At 40.9% G+C, this 19542-nt stretch overlaps 2 protein-coding genes across 2 annotated transcripts; one reads left to right on the forward strand and one right to left on the reverse strand.

Moving 5' to 3' along the window:
* The first annotated feature begins 2277 nt into the window (after window positions 1-2277).
* LOC122833709 (ubiquinol-cytochrome-c reductase complex assembly factor 1) lies at window positions 2278-14086 on the forward strand. The gene is made up of 9 exons (XM_044121512.1): window positions 2278-2636; window positions 4124-4222; window positions 5000-5107; window positions 7427-7499; window positions 7595-7652; window positions 8376-8484; window positions 10526-10603; window positions 10709-10822; window positions 13522-14086. Exons 1-9 carry the CDS (start codon window positions 2562-2564, stop codon window positions 13654-13656), a joined length of 849 nt encoding a protein of 282 aa, XP_043977447.1. The 5' UTR covers window positions 2278-2561; the 3' UTR covers window positions 13657-14086.
* Window positions 14087-14192: 106 nt separating this feature from the next.
* On the reverse strand, window positions 14193-15077 carry LOC122833945 (E3 ubiquitin-protein ligase TRIM35-like). Its single transcript, XM_044121941.1, has one exon. The coding sequence runs from the start codon at window positions 15036-15038 to the stop codon at window positions 14193-14195; it is 846 nt and encodes a 281-aa protein (XP_043977876.1). The 5' UTR covers window positions 15039-15077.
* Window positions 15078-19542: the final 4465 nt, after the last annotated feature.

A 19542-nucleotide genomic window follows, 5' to 3' on the forward strand; every position in this document is an offset into this window, starting at 1 on the left:
GTTTGAGTTTCCTGCCCACCTCTGGATCTCGACATGTACTTGATCTCTAAAGGTGTTTGTCCACCGCGTGGCGCCGATGGTTCTGTGAGATCTTGAACAGTTGGAACTGAACCTGTTTGGCACGTTCCAGGTCTGCTGGGTTTGTTCTGACTTCCTGGGAGGGTTCTTCAATGTCGGACCAAGGTCACCGATGAGGAATGGTGCGTTGAGGGCGAGCCCTCTGTGGGATGAACAACGTCTGGCTGCAGAGGAAACAGCAGCCCCGCTCAGTCGCGTCTCATAACTCACAGCCCAGGTCCAACTTCGATCCGACGCCGCTGATCTCATTTCCTCCAACATGAATGTTCAGACTTTTGGTCCAGAAAGCTCCAATTGACCTTCCAGTTTTCCTTTTCATGCCAGTTTCCTTCCCTGATGACTTTGTGTTTTCTGAGGAATCCTGTTATTCCAAACTGAACTTTCCTCTCTGCCACAAGTCTCTAAACATGCTGATCCTGCTGAGCAGCGACGGTTCTGACCTCCCTTACTTTGACATGTTGCCTCCTACACTCAGACGCTTCCAGATGAGAAAAATAAAACCACAGTGATGAAGGAGAAGCTTAAACCTTCAGAAAACCACCAGGCTGCTCCTCATCCTCTCTCTGGTGGCAGCAGAGGAGCCGACGGTTGGCCTCCATGTTCAACCTCTGGTCAAGTCAATCATTCAGGTTTATTTGCACATTTCAGCCACAAGGCAGTTAAAAGTGCTAAACATAAAAACATCTTGCAGTTAACAGTTGTAAAGCCAGGAACAGGCATCACATTCATTGTTAAATCATTAATACACATCAAATATGTTGGACGATTTTCCATTTGTTATGGTTCAAAAGAAACTACAAACAGATGCGTTTGAGTCTTTATTCAAAGAAACTCTGAGCTTCAGTTGTTTTGCAGCTGAAACACAGTCAGGAAAACGTGTAAAGGTCTGAAACATTTATCATTATTTATTAAATGATTCTTTTTTTCACCATCATTTCCAGTTTAGCAGGTCCAGAATGACATGCTAGATGTCGCTGGGTCTACTAGTGTCTTCTTCAGGAGAAAGAAGTGTAATATGGAGCTAAATTGGGGCCATGAAGTTTGTTCAATAGAAAAAAATTAACTCTGCTCAGCTTCTTCTTCTCTAGGAAATGAAGTCCGGATCAATCTGCTTACCTTCAAAACTTGTTCTTATTTAGGATGTTTGTTGTTTTCAAAGGTCCATTAAGAGCCTTACCAACCAGGAACAACATTATAGATCCAGTGATTGAAGCTAGAACTGGAGTTATAGATGTTCCTGTTAAAAAGCAGCAGGTTGTTTGAACTGGAAGCAGTGAAGTGATGATTGATCTTAACCCAGCAAGAAGTTTAGTTAGAAAATGTTCATCTTGACAAGTGATTTGTAAGTTTAAAGAATCTGCCAAGATGACAGAAAGGACTCAAAAATGATCTGATCTCCCAAATTCCATAACTTCCATTTTATTATTGTTGAGGTGGAGAAAGTTTGAGTTTTTCCAGACCTTTTATATGAGCAAGATGGTCCAATAACAGCTTAAAACTGTTGTTTTTCATGAATGGGCAGACAGTTTGGAATTTCATCAGACAAGCAGCAGAAGGACATGTTGTCATTCCCAAAAATAGACACTGGGACAACATCAACACGGAAATTAAGACTGTGCCAAAGACAAATCTTTGAGGAACTCCTCAAGTGGGAGGTGCTGAATGTCATCTCATTTTTTGAAAAACAACTTTAGATTTCAGTATGAGGCAGATATTTGGTATTATAGTTTGTTGTTGAAAAAACACAACAATCTAAAACAATTATAAGTTGGTAATAAGAAGTGCTGATATATTCTGTATGTTTACAACTTTCTAGGAAGAATAACATAATAAATCATCGCATTCCGTTTTTATTCATATTTTTCACAACATCAAGGTATTTTTGGAATGGTGTTATTTCCAGTGAGTTCTGTTTCTCCTTCCAGCTTGATGCGGCTGTAGAAGGTGCTCTGACTCAATGCAACACACTTGTAAGTCAAAATGATCATTTTAACATTTTTAACATTTTAGTAGTGAATCATCAGAACCTATGAGTCATGTATGGAGAGAAGACGCCAAAAGACCCAGAACCCAGGACCTTCTTGTGTCTCCAGGTGCTCAAGGTGCAGCCCTGTATGGAATTATTCATGAAAAGAAATTGTGGCACTTTGAGTTTTCCATATTAACTTCTTAGTAGCAGCTGTGCTGTCTAAATAGTTCACCAGACGTATAAAATTACACAGGACGTTTAGTCCTCACTGAAAGCGGATTATAAATTTATTAGCTCAAATAAATTAAAAAAATACATCACACCCTCTGCTGTTATAAAATCAAGCGGACCTTTCGTTCGTTCCGCGGAGTTCCGGTCGGACAGTATTCGCTGCCGGGCAGATTCCGTTGACATTGCTGGGGCAGGTGTTACCCAACCAGAAGGTGTGCTCGCAGGTAGCCGTAGAGAAGCTGCCCGGTCCTCCTCGGCCCTCACACCGGTACCTGCTGCAGTCATGTACCGGCGGCCGCTGCAGGTCGCCGCCAGGTGCGCCGTGAGAGCGGCGGCGTCCAGAGGCGCCTGCGCGAAGGTAAAAGCTAAAAGTTAGCTTGTTGCTAACTCCGGAACCAGCTAAAAAATCCGTATCATTTAAATCCAGAGGCAGAATCTGAGGGGTTCGATCGGTTCTGAAGAGATGTATCAGGATTACAGGATTAAATACCTGATGGGATCATTTATTCTCACTCACCTCCTGTTAGATTCAAATTATTTTTCTGGTTGTTGAAGGTAAACATGAGGCAGAAATGTTTCTTCTGGAAATAATTTCTCCTCTAGAGTCTGGAAATGAAAATAATAAGGTAATAAATAGCAGAAATTTTTACATTTAAATGTTTGAATTTGTAAAACTTTTTATTGTTATGTTTGTTTGGATTTTGGATTCTTTTTAATTTCCACATATAAATCAGAATGTAAAAATATATTATAACATATCTAATGTCCATAAGAATAAAAATAGAATTTTATCAGAAAACTGGTGCAGACTTACTCTCTGTGTAAATGGGCTCATAGAAAACGCCTAAAATTACAATAAGATATTTTTATTAATTTAAAGAATTCATAATATACTTATTTTTGTCTTTATAGAAATACAAAGTATAATTTTTAAAGGTCATTATAACTCTCCTTACTTACATGTGAATCAACTTTTAAAAAATTAAGTTTGTAAATAATCAGGTTTTATGCACATTTTGTCCATTTATTTTGTATTTTCTCATGCTGTAAATTCACTTGAGTTTCACAAGTTGTACTGAAACCTCACTTTTCCAACCAGTTCACACTGAAACGTCTCAAATGAGCTCAGAGTTTTAATGATCGACATACTGAGAAACATGTGATTATTTGGTATTAATCTGGTTTTTAAGCAGCTTCATGACTTAAACTATTTTTCTGATCCAAGTGAGTTTCAGGAACAAATGGCTTCCAGAAGCTTTAGGTTAAAACTAAGTTGAATATTTATGACAAAAATTGTGTGACTCTTTAGGTTTTATTGACGTCGCCGTGAAGTTTTCAGTTAAAGTTTTTTGTTTTTTTTATAATTCTTTCCTTTGGTTTGGACGAATTGGGTATTTTTAACTAATTATGGGTTTATTGTTCAGGAAAATGCTGCAATATTTGAGGGATCCAAACCTGGTGCTGATCGGTGAACATCTTAGCCAGAACACCGTGACCTCTGACCTTCAGTTGGTTTTAGGACATCGTAAACATTTCTATGATAAAATAAGCTCTGAATATTTTCCTTTTTTCATTAACGTTTGTTCTCAAAGATGTGATGACCAATAATAAATTCCTGAATCAAATGGGCTTCATTAAAACACCGAGTTGGACAGATAGAAAATATTTTTTGAAACTTTTTTTGCCTTCTTGTCGTTCTGCAGAACCATAAAAACTGAATTGTCCTCAGATATTGAGCAGCAGCACTGAAGTTCATCATTGAACAAATGCAGCACATTAACTTTTATGCTGCACATGTATCTGAATTTTAGAGAAAAATGATCAAATATATTTTTTCCCTTCCAGCTGCTGGAGCAGGATTGGTGTCTGAGAGCTTCGGCCGCCGGCCAGCTGAGCAGATCCAGCTGTTTGACGCAGAGTCGGGCTCTGCACATCAGCACTCAGGTAATGAAGCATCAGGAATCTGACCAACAACCTCGCTCATGCTGGAACCAGGCGTCCTGCAGCGTGCAGGTTGGGTAGCGGATGTGTGTGAACTCTGAGCCACAGAACAGCTTGTCTCAGCTTCCTCTGATGCTAACGCAGCTAATGGTGATCAAAATAAAGAGGAAATAAAATATTTTGGTGATTTTCATCAAGATATTTTTTTCTAATCATTAAACTCACAGAAGCCTTAAAAAGAACATAATTTTATTTATATCAGAAAAAAAGAGCAAAATGTTAATTTGATATTAGTTCTTAAGAAATTGACTCAAACTATGCATCTTATTTTTTAATTCATCACATTTACTTTGTATTTCTGCTGAGTTTGAGTCACAACGTTGATCAGTCTTTGCTATAGAAAAACAAATCTTTCCTGGATGTTAGTTTTTTTCTGACAGCAGACGTTGGAAAAGTTCTTAAGTAAGAGCAGAACGACTTCAACTTATTTTTACTCAAGTAAAAATAAATTAGTTAAGAGTAAAAAAGTATTTGGTAAAAAGTCTGCTCAAGTACTGAGTAACTGATGAAATGATCAACCATTTAATATTTCAAAATTGCATCATTTATGAACATACATTTTTAAAATTCCATCAGCTTCTTTCCAAGCCGAAAACAAATGAATATTTCCTGAGGTTAGTCTCTGTTTTGATGGATTATTTATGATGAAATGAAATCTTTTCCTTGAAGTTTTGTGGGTGTCAGACACTTTGATCAGAAGTAATCGATGTGGGTTTGCAGCTCCGCAGCGTGAAGGAGACGCCTCAACACTCCCAGGAGGAAGTCGGCGCCTTCACCAAATTCATCGAGGCCATGGGCTTCACCGCCCCGCTCAAATACAACAAATGGGTGAGTTGGAGGGTTTGGATGGAGTTCTGGTTATTTAGGTTTGGATGAAGAGCAGAAAGACAGAAAATGTTTGAGGTTTCAACCCAGAGAAAATGTGTTTATATGTAGGCCTGTCACGATAAACGATAAATCAATTAATCATAGATACATTTAAACTATCGACATCATTTTAATTATCGTCTCTTCCAGCCTTTTTCTCTTTCTGTTGATGACACTGAATGAAAAAAGGTTCAACTCCGCTGCTCTCCACTGACCCTCCCTTCCTCATTTCCTCAGTGTAATGTCCAGTTCACACTACACCATCTTAGAGCTGTCGGCCGATTGTCGGCCCATTTTCAAAACCTGAGAGATCACACATTAGCCGACAGAAATCCTAGGTAGAACGGTTCCATCGGGTTCCATCGGGTTCCATCGGGTTCCATCGGGTTCCATCGGGCCGTGTGGTGTCCAACAATGGGCACAAAATAATGGCTCCAAGTCCAGTGAAGTCATTTTAAAACCAGGCATTAATCAATGCTTTACTACAATCTCCCTGCAGTGCATGTGTCTCTAGTGTCAGCGTAACGTCCTGACTGAATGAAAATCATTATAATCTATTTATGTCACGTTAACAAAGAACAGCTGAAAAGTTACCGGGTTCATCAACTGGTACCAATTTGGCTCCAACTCCTCCCCTCATCATTTCTATATTCTTTACACCAAATGTTTTATAAACATTAATGTTGTTTCCACATATCATCTCCAATGTCCGCTGGACTGGGTTGCTCCGTGTCAGCTGTTTGGGATTCCCTCTGTATTTCCCTCAGAAAGCAGGAGGAGAATCCGGCTTTCTGATTGGCTACCTGTCACATTCAACAGGCTGCGTTAAGCTCCCAGTGGGGAAAACCCCTGATTTAGATCGGAGCGCCACAACGATCTACCGTAACACACCACACACTACAGGATGATCGGTTATGAAATTAAGAGACAATCTGAGAACATCAACGCGTTCTCAGATTGTCTTAAGGGGAAAATGTAGGAGTGAACTAACGTGTAGTGTGAACTATTGCATCAGGTAGTCGATGTTCCATCTTCTCTATTTAAATCTAATGATTACTGAAGGGCAATATGGTTTACAGACTTCATAATCTGAACTCTTTTGGTTGAATCCAGTATTTATTTACACTTTGGTGTTTTTATTCATTTTTGTTAATGGAGACTGAGAATCCATTTTATTTTAGTTTTTGGTTGTTTTGTTTATTTTATCAGTTTCAGTGTTAAATGTTCTTTCAAAATAAAGTGTATCTATCTTTGACAGGAAATCACATGAATTATTATGTCATTTCCATTAAATCAGTGTAAAAAGGTTTTCAAACAATATTATCGTTTATCGCAATAATTTTTGAGACAATTAATCGCTCAGCAAAATGTGTTTTGGTCTATGCATGTGTCCTGAACCGTGTCCTCAGGGTGAGACGTGATGTTGGACCAAAACTGTTTCCTGATTTAAACTGAAACTACAAAAACTAAAATGTTTGAAATCACTTCAAAACACAAATTCTTACCAATATGGTTTGTCTAGTTTTTAGTGCAAATGTCTTAGAACTCATAAAAACTACAAAGCTAACTTTTCAGTAAGATACTGGAGCCTGTTCTATGTAGAGATGCACTGATCCACTCTTTTCATGTCTGATATCTGAGGTTTATTAACGGTTAAAGCTGATCTGATATTGAGAAAAAGCTGAATTTACTTAAAATGTTCTTGTTTCTCTAAAGACAGACAGTCATCAAATGTACTTGAGAAGTTTGCACTCTGAAATGCACCAGTAACTTCACATCAAACATGTAAAAACAATGTTCATTTTTTCAGTCAGTGCAGTTGGGAGTAAAACAGCAAATGGAAAATAAATAACAAAGAAACTGAAACCGACTAAAACTCTCAGTAAGTTGGTGAAACATGTAAAAAATAAACTGTAAGAAAGTTTCTTCCAAATGGTTCAGAAAGAGCAATTATTGATTCTAACTATAATGTGAAATAAATAATAAAGTATGGCGAAGCTCAGGGCGCAAAACATAGAATTTGGCTGAATAGATGCGCCTGTATGGCCGCAGCACATTGTGACGGATCTAGAATGTTTTCGTATCGGGACGGATTCAGACCTTCATATGGAGTTTGAAGTCAGTTCTTGAAAAGTACTGGTTCCAGATGTTTCTCTCTTATAGGGAAAATTGTCTTGTTTTCTACACTTTCTAACTTCTTGTTAGGAATAAATAGTTTTCAGTAAATTAAAACTCCAAGTTTTAGCGTCTCTTTAAAGTTTTGGACTTTTTTGTTGACAGAAAATCAAGATCGCCGCGCTGCGCATGTACACGTGTTGCGTGGAGAGGATAAACTACGACGAGTTCTTTGACAGTAAGTCTGAGTCCTACATTTCCCACAATGCAGCAGAAGGATCCAGCCGTGTTCAGGCTTGTTGATGGACTTAAACGTGGTTCTGTTTGGTCCAGAATGCTCCCTGCCGGACACCCTGAACTCCTGGTTCCTGGTCGCTCAGCTGCATGTCTGGTGAGTCAAACTGCTGCTTTGCTGCTGCACGTTGTTCATGTTATTGATTCGTTCAAATAGTAATTTGCTGCGTGCATCGCGGGTGGAGGATCCGAGGAGAGAAAATGGAACTGCTGTGTAAGCAGTCTTCACCCTTTTCAAAATAAGAGCATGAATAAAAAGATCTAAAACCAAAACTTCAACACAGTTCAATAATGAACTTTATTCAACTAAACCAGAACTGAACAACCAGTAAAGTTCAGAATCTGTCCAGGAAAATGAACATGGCGTCTCAGTGCGCTAAGCGTTTTCAGAGCTAGCTAAATTGCTAAGCTAAAAGTTAGCTCTGCTAGCAGCAAAGGTTTCCCACCATTTCCTCTTAAAGCTGAACATCAGCCTAGAGGGATTTTGGATGTGATTAGATTTACAGATTTTGTTGTAATGGATGCAGTTTGGACTTTTCCCGCCCTGTAACAGAACCAGTCAGAATATCTGTAATAAAAGATCAAAGTCTTTCCTGGTAAATTGTAGTTTAGATGATCTGACTTGAACACAGTTGAACTACAGGAAGCAAACAGAGGGACGAATGAGGGCAGGATAATGGCGGTGAGATGGTTCAGTGTTGTGGGTTTAAATCCCAACTCTGGACTGAAGGTTCGTATCAAAGCAACTAAATCCTCCTGATTGGACCAATTGAATAAAAAATGGACGGTTCTGTCCACGCTCCCTGTTTGTCTCTGGCAGGATGTGTTTGGTGCGGATGCGTCAGGAGGGCAGAGAGGGGAAGTTCATGTGCCGTTACATCGTCCACTCCATGTGGGAAGACGTGGAGCAGAGGAGCAAGATCATGGGGGTGAGTCGGGTTTGGCGCCGGTCGGGTTTGGCGCCGGTCGGGTTTGGCGCCGGTCGGGTTTGGCGCCGGTCGGGTTTGGCGCCGGTCGGTTACATCGATTGGGTACCGAATGCTCAGCAGAAGATTACATTGTTTAAAATTTTATTCAGTTATTGTTGAACTGATTGGAGTTTTTTTTTCAAACTTTTTCTGTCACCATTTTGCATTTTTCTTTTTTTTCGGTTAAACATTTTCTCAGTTTGAGTTTCTGTTTTGTTTTAGTTGCCTATAATAACCTCGTCTGGAAGACGGTTTTAAAGGAACTCACTGGTGTTTGACACTTTCCTTTTGATCAGCTCTGCGGCTTTAAGCATTCGTGAAGAACCAAAGATCCAAACAAGAGTTGTTTTCTGGAATAAACGTCCGTTATTTTAGTCCCTGGGCTGCAAGCCGTGCCGCTGCATCCTGCAGAGCGACGCAGGTTGTACATCAGCATAACTTAGCCAACAGGCAGGAAGTGCAGCCAGGTCCCAGGAGAGCGCGGCCGGCTGCGGTCGGCTGCGGTCGCCGCGGCCACAGAGTCGCTCCTCTATTCTCCGTCAGTGGAGCAGCTCCAGGAAACGTCGCTGGTTGGCATGGAGCGCCGGACTCTGGCTCACAGGGAGACTCCTGCAAGGCCGATTACCGCACTGCAGAAATTACAGGTTTCACTCTGTTCAGGAGTCACAACAAAGAATGTTAATGTGGGTCTGCAGGATATTTCAGGGTCACTTTAGGAAAAACAACTGCCGCTCTGAAAGCCTCAACAAGCGTGAAAAGCTGCTCTAACAGGCCTGGCGCTGACCGGCGTCCATCACGCGCCAGAAATCTGTCCGCTTCAGTCAAACATCAACGCCGCTTCTCTGGGGGAGTTACTGGGTTGGAAGAGACGCCTTGGGAGAAAACATTTTAGTTAACTACAATTTGTGGGAATTAATTTCAGCTAGAAAAGTTTTTATCTGCATTGATTCCCCAATGCAACTCAAATAAATAAAGGAAGTTGCTCTCAGCGTCTTCAGAGGTTTTTATGTTGTTTCCTTCAGTGGATCGTGGTGCAGCGCCCCCACAGGCCAGGAGGGGAACAGGTTTTTGAATGAATTTGTCTCTGGAGCTGGAAATGTAAAAAATGTTGTAATTTTGGTCCTCAGTCGAGTTCGGCGCACCATCAGGTGATTTCACACCTGATTCCTGGACGGCTCCAAACTGGGCTTTGATCACACTGAAAAACCTTCAGTTCAATTCAGAAATCACAAATAATAATAATAATAATAATAATAATAATAATCAGATTCTTCTTCTGGCCTCCACATGTCCAAACTCAATCCATCCTTTAGTTTCTGGCCTTTTAAGTTTTAATTAATCAGTAATTAAAACATTACTGATTAATAAGTTTTAAACTGTTTAAAACTTATTTAAATCCGTTTTCAGATTTTCTTTTTTTTTTTTATCTAAACTTCAGTTTTTATTTTAATGCATGAAAGAAAAGTAGAAAAACTCCTGAACTTGAAATTTTTCTTTAGACGTTTGGATTCTAATTTACAGAAAAATTGATGCTGTTGTGTGAACATTGTTTGAACAGCGCCATCATCAGGAGAAAAATAACCCGAGTTAACTGCTGCAGGTCGGCATTCATCATATATTCTGATTATTTATTGTGAAAAATTCCTTATAGGATTTTTAATTCATTGTTGTTGTGATAAATTTTAGTTATTGATGGTAAATAAAAAACTAAACTTGCAGGAAATTTTACTTTTGTTATTTTCTCCATTCTTTGATTTGATTTAATGCGACTGAGTGCAACTTAGAAATCACCTTTTTGTTTCAAATGAGTTTTTCATGAATATTTTTTGTTACTTAAAATAAAAATCTTTAGCAATATCACAGTTGTACCACAGAATACTGTGATAAAATTCTGGGTCCGTCGCTCAGACCAGACCTGGTGTCAGAACCAGTCCAGGTTCTAATGGACCCAGCTGGGTGTGTGTCTGTGCAGAACTGAACTGTGGTTCTGTTTGTGCTGCAGATCGACGCCATCCACAGGAAGGAGGCCCTGAAAGCCATGACTGAAACCTTCTACGCTGCCATATTTGGATACGATGAGGTCAGAAGAAAACGTGAAATCAGTCCCAGATCTCTGGGTTTTATCGCCTGGAGCGCGTCCAGACGTCGGTGCTGAGGAGTGAAGTGTGTTTCTGTGTTTCTGCAGGGAATCCTGTCTGATGACTGCGTCCTGGCTGCAGCTCTGTGGAGGAACCTGTTCAACTGTCAGTGTGACGACCCCCAGCAGCTGGAGCTCCTGGTGGAGTACGTTCGCAAACAGGTGTGTTGGTTGCTCAGTCGCACTTCCTGCCACAAATGATATCACAATATTTTTTAGGATAACATTATGACCAACGACGTTCCACATTTTACTGAATTTGACCAAACAAATGTAAAACTTCAGAACAGATTTTCTTTTACTTTGATTGTGAAAAAAGTCAACAGAATAAAAAAAAAATTCATTTATAAATTGAATATCTTTTAGTAGATGAAGAAAAATATAAAATAGATAAAAACAGCCTGAAATCAGCTACCAAATATACACAGATGAAAATCCACTGTGGTTCAACAGAACATTAGTTTTACTAAATTCTCCCTCATGTTTCTCTGAGGAATTGAAAATCTTGTCCAAGTTCCCAATGCCGGCGGTCGTTGGTGGCCGTGCTAAGCTAGTCTGAGGATTCATGGCAGGTTCTGCTTTTGGGAATAAACTGGAGTAGCTGCTACACCAAACCAAACACTGCTGGTGTCTCATCATCTCCCCCATGACTGGGTTTGGTTCTACAGCTACAAAACCCAAAGTTCCTCAAACCACCAGGTTTCCATCAGCTTGTCCAGGCGATGGGTCTCCAGTTCACATTGTGAAAGGCCTTGATGACCTTTGACCTAAGCTCATGGAGGGTAACAGAGGTCCTGAGAAAGGGCTCATCTTCTCTATCATGCACCTTACCAAAGGGCTGCTTTTCATTGGCTGATGCCCATTCTACTGGTCACCTGATTGGCCGTCTCACAAACAGCTTCCTGTTAGCTAAGTACAGCATAATAGCAGCACTGATACAACTTGTACACCTTGTAGCCTGTCTGCTACAGTCTTACGTTAGCTAAACAGATCAATATGCAACGTGTATCTGACTCACACTGAAGATTTTATTTTAGCAGAAAAGGTTTTGGACTAAACTGTTCCTCCTGTTAGCCTCTCTAGCACCAAGTACAGCTGGTCAGTCAACCATCACTGTGTTCAGGGAACCAACGATTAATAATCCACAAATAAACTTGATATCGTAACGAACTGAATGTTTTGTTTTTAACGTAATCTTTATTCGTCTTGCGGGACGCAGGCGGTTGCCATGGTAACAGGTGTGTTTAAACTACAAAGAGAGAGAGAGTAAAAAGGTAGGAGTGGTTTTGAGTTGATCACCTGTTCGGGTTATTTTACCTTTGTTTACCTTTGCTGTGGCTCATTACAGCCGCTGTAGTTTCTAAACGTTGGACTAATTACCTCGTTCCTTTGTGAGTTTACATCATTCACAACAAACATCAAATAGAACAAATAGATTTCATTAAATATTAACAAACAAATGGCTTCTTTACTTTTCCAGAGCTCTTTGGTTCCTCCTATCAGTCTGTAGCTTCTCATATTGAGGTCAAAGGTCAGATCTACCATAACTGACTGACACCTGCTGGCCTCAGGTTTGCAACCAGCTTGTGAGGGAGAAACCAGTAACCTCCTCCCAGTTGATGACATGAACCTGTTAGTTCCTCTGATATATTGTAGAAATGATGCACTAATGGAGTCATGTTTCCATAGAAACAAGGCGCCGCCAGGCTTTGCTTGTGAGACTTGCGGTCACGTGGGTCGGTTGTGGGCGGAGCTTGTAAGGTCCATAAACATTAGAGTCACTACTTTACTTTACTTTGGTGGACAAGCATGACTGTTATTGGCCTACAGTTGCCAAGTTAAAACCAATTAAAAACCGACAAATCTAACTCCAGCTGGCTAAACTGGGATGGAACTGGTTTGGTTCAAGCCCAGTTTAGAGCGTCTCCATTAGAGTGGTACCCTGGGTTTTGTGGGCGTGGTCTTTCACACTCTGATGTTGTTAGCAGCGACGCAGAGCAATGGAGAACCTCTCAGTTTTTGTTGGACTCAACTAAACTCATAATTTAGTCTTTTATGAATTTCTTGCCCAAACATAATGAAAGCAACTGAATTTAGCTCATTAGTTTTATGTTTTAAACATGAGGAACGTATTGATTTGTGTAATGCAGTCAAAAGATGTAAACCAACATTCACAAATGAACTTCATTGAAAAGAAAACCAAACAGTTGCACCAAGTTAATGTTTGTAACTCTGACTGGTACAAAACTGTAACTCCAACAGAATGCTGAGCAGAGCTTCATTGTTTCTCACTTCTTCATTTCATTCCTGTTCTCCAGATAAATCTGCTGGTTAAACGGCTGCTAAATCACAGCCACTCTGTTCCAAAGTATCCGGCTTGTAGTGCCTCTGAAATGGGTACGAAAAACGCAGAGAGTCTGCTGCTGGCCAGGAATGTGGCTGCAGCAGAACCGTCTAAAGACGTGTCTGTTTTTTGATCTGTGAGGAAGGTCAGACAGAGCATTTCAAAGAGGGCTGTTTAGTGAAACTGCAAAGAAACGACGAACCTGAAGAACCAACTGGACTTGCCTCCACATGGAGGGAAGTGAGGTCCAGTGAGTGAGATGACCGTCAGCTTGCTGCTGCCCATGTTGGGTTTTGACTTCATGATGCATCATTTTATCTTGGCTTCCATTTCCAAATCAGGGGTTTCACAGATAAAAAGTGCCTCCTCATTCAAGTGTATATGTATGTGATGTAAAACCATTAGTGCTCTTTGTGCTGACTCTGCATTTCATGGGAATTATGTGAATCATTTAAAATGCGTTTTCATTGCATGTTGTCGTTGCTCTGAGGGTAAATGTTCCTCCTGCTCTTCACAGATGCAGTTCATCGACGCTCTGGACGGAGAGGATCTGCTGCTGACAGGAGAGGTGAAGTGGCGCCCTCTGGTGGAGGAGAATGCTCAGAGCATCCTGAAGGTGGTCAGTCCCACCTATAACGACGCAGGGCTGTGAGATGAACGCCTCTCCTCTGAAACCATCAAACACTTCCTGCTTCTCCTCAGATCAGACTTTAAACTTCGCCTCCGTTGCTGTAGCTTCCCTTTCGTGCTCCAGGTTTTCTTAAATAATGAAGTGTGTGTGGAGGTTCAGTAAAGCAGCACAGACAGTCGTGGAATTGGATTCAGACACATGCAGGTCTCCCCGTGTGTCCGCCGTCCTGTTGGGTCTGAGAGCAGCTTCTGTATGCAAACACACTCTGTTTATATTTCTACTGAATGCTGCTCTGTATTTATAAAGTATTTTTGAATATCTGTGTGTTTCCTCTGTTTAAATAACCTGCTTGTTCCCTCGATGCTCTCAGACCTGAACAGGATGCAAAACTGAGAAACTTAAACATCATCAGTGGTTTTAAAAAGATGTTTAATAAAATTTTCTTTTCAAACTCCGAGTTGTTGTTTTTTTCTTCTGCTTGTTCTGATTTTGTTTACTGTTGACTGGAAGCACCAAACTTTATACATTTATACATCCAGCTCTCCTTTGCAGAACTCTCACTTCATGTTGCTCCAGATGTTGAAGGCCAGGTTGCCCAGATGTTTGGCCTGGTCTATCAGAGCTCCTGAGGGCAGCTGTGGATCCTCCAGCAGGGGGCAGCGCTGGACTCTTTCCACTGCAGCCTTGTAGTTGTGCAGGAATGAGACGTCTTCAGCTCTCAGCTCCTCCTCTGTGGCTCTGACTGTGTCTGAAAGAGCTGCTATCTCTCTGCTCAGAGCCTCCATCTTCTCCTTCATCATCCCTCTCTTCTGCTCCTCTTCCTCCCTCAGTGCAGCCAGCCTGGCCTCCTCTTCCTCTGCTAGAAACTGACGAAGCTTCTTAAACTGCTCAACAATCTGCCTCTCTGTGTGTCGGGCCTGGACCTTCATGTGTTCTGCTGTCTGATCAAACTTCTCTTTAACTTCCTTCTTCAGCTCCAGTTTCTCCTTTAAAGGCTCCAGAAATGTTTTCAGATTCTCTCTGTGATCCTGAGCAGCTTCATCGATGGGTCTGAATCTGTGCTTGGAGTGTTTTTCTGAATCTCTGCAGACGAGACAAACTGGCTGCTGATGGTCCAGACAGAAGAGTTTGAGTTTCTCAGAGTGCAGACTGCAGAGACCCTCTGAAACTTTCTGCTCTCTCTGCAGTAGGAAAAATTCACAGAGTCTCTTCAGAGTCAGACTAACTGGAGGATCTTTGGTCAACGATACGGTCTTACAAACTGGACACTCTGTTGCTGGTTTCTCTCTCCACCAGTTCATCAAACACTCCTTACAGAAGCTGTGGCTACATGACAGAACAAGCGGATCCTTAAAGACGTCCTGACAGACCGGACAGCAGAGATCCTCTGATCTGGAAGCCATTTTGTCTCTGAGTGAAGCTGAAACAGCAGCAGGTCCAGTCAGTCAGGCTCCCTCCCTCCTCTACGAACGTCCGTCAAAGTGACTCTGAGTGTTCTTGGTCCAACTCCCCTCCAGTGCTAACAGCTTGAAGCAGCAGAGTTGGAGGTTTCCACTTTCCTCTCCTGCAGCTGGACTCACTGAGAGGAAGCTGCTAGTTTGGTCTGAAGGTGAATCTGATCGTCTCTCTGCAGGAACCAACGATCACAAACTGATTCCTGCTTTAGTTCAGATCCAACTGATGTTTTTTATTCCAAAATCCAGAATTCAACCTTTGAGCTGCTATAAAACTCACTGATTAACAGGTTTCGTTTTATCAGAACAGAACCTGTAATGAAGACAGTAGATTTAACAGTTCTCAGTTTCTTACTGAACACTTTTGATTCAACGACAGTCGGTCTAACTACATGTTGCTCCTCTTCCTGTTTTGTCCCTCAGTTACTTCAACACCATCCTTCATATTTACAAGCCAGAATCACAAGACTACTCATCATTTACGGATTTATTCAAAGTTAAAGATTAGACATGTACAGTTTGAAGCTTGATATTGATCTCTAAAGATCCTGTCAAAGCCTTGCATTGTGGTTTATTCCTATTTGAAATGTTCAGAAAACAATAACTTTCAGCAATAAGCAGACAATCTTAAGTTCCAAGCAGTAAACCATCATCCAGACATTAAATCACTTTCTGCTTTGACATCAGTGGAAACACAAACTGTGATTTATTTAGTTTTAGAAATAAATCTGACATATTTGGGTTTCTGACCACAGTACAGAAACCTGTGGTGAAAACTTTAGTTTCCTAAAGTTTTCATTTTGAGGTGGAGAGACTCTCCTCTAACGTGGAAAACTGTTCCACATTTGCCCACCAGGGGGCGCCACAACCCGCGCAGTGAAGTAACTTCAATTTAAAGCAGTTTTGATCTGGAAACAAAAGTACACTGATTTGATTTTAGAGCAGAAACGTTGAGAAAATAAAGTCTCAATCCTCCAGCGGTGAGGTTCTGCAGAATGCTCCAGAGTTTTTCATTTAACCCTTTAAATGCACAGAGATGAAGTTAACGTGACTCTTTGTTTGACCTCAACACGTAGAAAACTCGTTCGACAGAAATAATCCAATTTGGATGTTAAGATTTTGACCGTTTCAAATGTAATCAAGTCATTTTGCTGCTTCTTGATTCAAACTTTTCCCCTCAGAAGACGACCCGGTCTGTACAGAACCGGGTCGCTCAGATGACCCGGTTCTGTGCAACAGGAACTTTGTGTTTTTAAGCTCAGTTCCTGATGCTTTCACTTTGTAGAAAAGCTTCATCGGATCTAAATGTGCTCCGGGTCGCTCCGGGACCAGAACTGGGTCAGAACCAGGCCTGATTAGCAGGAGACAGAGACGCTGTGGCTTCTGGGTCACAAAGAGGTCAAACCGTCAGGAGGCCCAGCGGGTCAGAACCTTAAAAAACTCAAAGAAAATGAATGAAATATGTCTCATTGTGACCAATACAGAAATAAAATGATTGTTTTTGTTAAAATGTATCAACTTGGCTGTTTCTAAAACAGAAAGTAATAAAAAATACCTTAAGAATCCAGTTAGTTTAAAATTAGAGATGCTAAATATAAACATTAGAGCTGATTTTAATCAGAATCAATAAGAATTACTCAAAAATATTGTTTTCCTGCTTTTAGCTTTTAAACTGCAGATTGTAAAAATATATATAGAAACCTGACATCTTCAATTATTTGCACCAGGAAATTTTATAAATGTATTTTTTCTGGATATTATAACAACCTCAATATTTTACAAAATGTTGTGCCATAAATAATGCTCAGTAAATGTTTTTCCTTTATAATTTAACTATTTAAACTTAGATCTTCATCAGTTCTATGAAATAAAAAACATTTAACTGAACAAATTCAGTAATTTTTTCTGAATGTAAATCTCAGAGAAAATAAAATGTTTTTGTATCATAAATATAAATTAAATAAAATTAAACAGAATACTATAATAATATTCTGATTTAATGTGACAAACTAACAAAGTGAAATATAATTATGACATGGAAGGAAAAGGATCAATGCAGATACAAATTTGTACAGAAAATCTGAAAAGTGTGGTGTGCATTTGTAAACTTACTGCTGTTGGAAGATTCTGACATGAAGTTCTGGCTGGTCCACTTTTCTTTCTCCGTTTGGGCTGCATGAGGAAATCTTTCATGTTTCCAACCACCAGAGTTCAGTGACTGCTGGGAGTTGTGTCACCTTTTAAAGTTTCCCTATAGAACGTTGTTTGCTGCTTTAGTTCCTCACAACATTCTGCATTAATTCCCATGTGAAAGAACTAAATTTGTTCAGAACTGACTGGACCTGATGTCTTTAGTAAAAATACACAAAAAGTGTCCGTATATAAAAAATATTGATGTTTCTGTCATGGGACCATTGAAGCAGGAAGGGATTTTCAGCTAACATCCATCAGATCAGGATATTTTCACATTTGACGGTCCGGTCGATCCGGTTCTACTGGAACCAGAACATCTGCTCCACCTGCAGCTGCTGTGGTTCTGAGTCAAACCAATCTGTTCCCCTCCTGGCCTGTGGGGGCGCTGCACCAACAACCACTGAGGGAAACGACACAAAAACCTCTGAAGACACTGAGAGCAACTTCCTTCTTCACCAGATGGAAACAAGATGGAGGCGTCAGATTTTAGTGTTGGAGGATTTCTCTTTAGTCTTTGGCTGAAGACCAGGAGACATTTCTGCTGCTAGCGCTAGGCTAGCATGTTAGCTTTGGTTGGATTTACCCAGAATGCCCTGCGCTGTAGTCCACTTCCTGGTTTAGGAGCGGTTTCTGGTCCGCTTGGTGTTCACATTCAAACTGAACCAGAGTTCAGTTCAACCTGAACCGAGGTTTGTAGGACCAGAGGTCAGAGGTCGGTTAGCGTTCACGCCTCATCAATCAAACCGGAGTTTCAAGACAAGCGGACTGGAGTCGGATTAAAGCGGACTGAACAGAACTGGTGGGAATACAGGCTAACTGTTCAGGAGAAAATCTGTTTCCACTTCAGTCTCTCTTCCGGTTTAAGTCATCACACACAGTCTGATTCTGGATCTGGATCTGGATCTGGTTCTGGTTCTGGTTCTGGTTCTGGCTCTGGTTTTGGCTCTGGTTCTGGTGGTCTTGCTGTTAAAGTGGGTGATTCCTCTCCACTGTCTCCATATTCTTGCCAAGGACAAATCAGTTCTGCAAAGAGAACGACTCGATTCAAAGAGCTGGGATTCATTTTTACTGAGGTGATTGGACTGTTCTGGCTGGTACCGCTGGGAACGGACTGGGCCTGTTTGCTTTGTACTGTTCATTCATGAATTAGGGTATATAAATAAAATAGTGGCATATCTGTATGGAGGTTATTGATAAATGTAACGTCTTTGGGTGGGTTCTGTTCCTTCACTGGTCCAAACTGCGGTTCTGTTTCTGGTCTCTAACTCTCAGCCCGTCTTTAATGGAGCAGCAGAATAATAAAAACTGCAGTTGCTGACATTTACTGTGAGATTCTCATGCAAACTGCGTCAATCTGTTGTGCTTCAGAGCATCAACAAAGGTCTCATTGAGACGGTGAAGGTCCGTTTTCCAGACCGAAGGTTCTGACGCTGGACGGGTTGTGGTGATTATTTTAATTTCAGCCTTTTGGTTGAGTCCTGTTCTTGTGTGAGGCAGAACAATGGTGCGGTTTCTCTCTCTCCGTTATGAGCTGGGACCTTTATCTGCCAGCCGGCTTCACACCATCAATGCCGTTCTGTCCGAGTGTTGAAACTGTGGGTGGACAAACCCTGTGAAAGTCTGTCTGCTGCTGCCGTCCTCCGAAAGACACAAACAGAAACTCACAACGTTTTGGGGAAAATCTCACATTTTCTCTCCTTTCCTGAGACGTTCAGGATCAGATTGTTACGTTTCTCTTCTGGGTTCTTTATAACCAGGCAGCTTGACAGAAAGATTCACAGCTGAAGCTCTAAGGAATGTCAGAGCGTCTGAGTCAAAGGAAGTGTGGAAATAATCTACATCACATTGTTTCTATTTCAGCAGCAGTGGAAGGTTTTTCACTTCATTTAGGTTTCTGTTTTCTCTCTAAACGTCCGGCAACATTTTGATTTTTATTCAGCCTTTATTTAACCATATAGATTTTGTTTTGGTGAAATATTTCTATCAGGTTTAGGTTTGGACTTTGACTAGACCGTTGCACCTTCTAGATCTGTGTTTGGGATTTTTGACCTGGTGTGGCCGGACTTCAGATTTTACACAAATGGACTCACATTTGACTGAAGGAGGTCAGAGTTCATTACACAACAGCCCAAATCACCATACCTCCACCACCGTGTTTAGCAGAAGTTTGTCCCAGAATCTCATCCAGATGCAGCGCTGCTAACCTGCCGCCATCTTGTTTCTAGAGAGAAGAGCCAAACTCCTTCAGTCCTTCCAAGCT

The sequence above is a fragment of the Gambusia affinis genome, linkage group LG07 (assembly GCF_019740435.1).
Source record: "Gambusia affinis linkage group LG07, SWU_Gaff_1.0, whole genome shotgun sequence".
NCBI classification, from domain to species: domain Eukaryota; kingdom Metazoa; phylum Chordata; class Actinopteri; order Cyprinodontiformes; family Poeciliidae; genus Gambusia; species Gambusia affinis.

Coding starts and splice junctions, on each gene's coding strand:
- LOC122833709 (XM_044121512.1), top strand. CDS start 2,562: ATGTACCGGCGGCCGCTGCAGGTCGCCGCCAGGTGCGCCGTGAGAGCG. Junction 2,637..4,123: donor CCAGAGGCGCCTGCGCGAAG/GTAAAAGCTAAA, acceptor TTTCCCTTCCAG/CTGCTGGAGCAGGATTGGTG. Junction 10,604..10,708: donor CCATATTTGGATACGATGAG/GTCAGAAGAAAA, acceptor GTGTTTCTGCAG/GGAATCCTGTCTGATGACTG.
- LOC122833945 (XM_044121941.1), bottom strand. CDS start 15,038: ATGGCTTCCAGATCAGAGGATCTCTGCTGTCCGGTCTGTCAGGACGTC.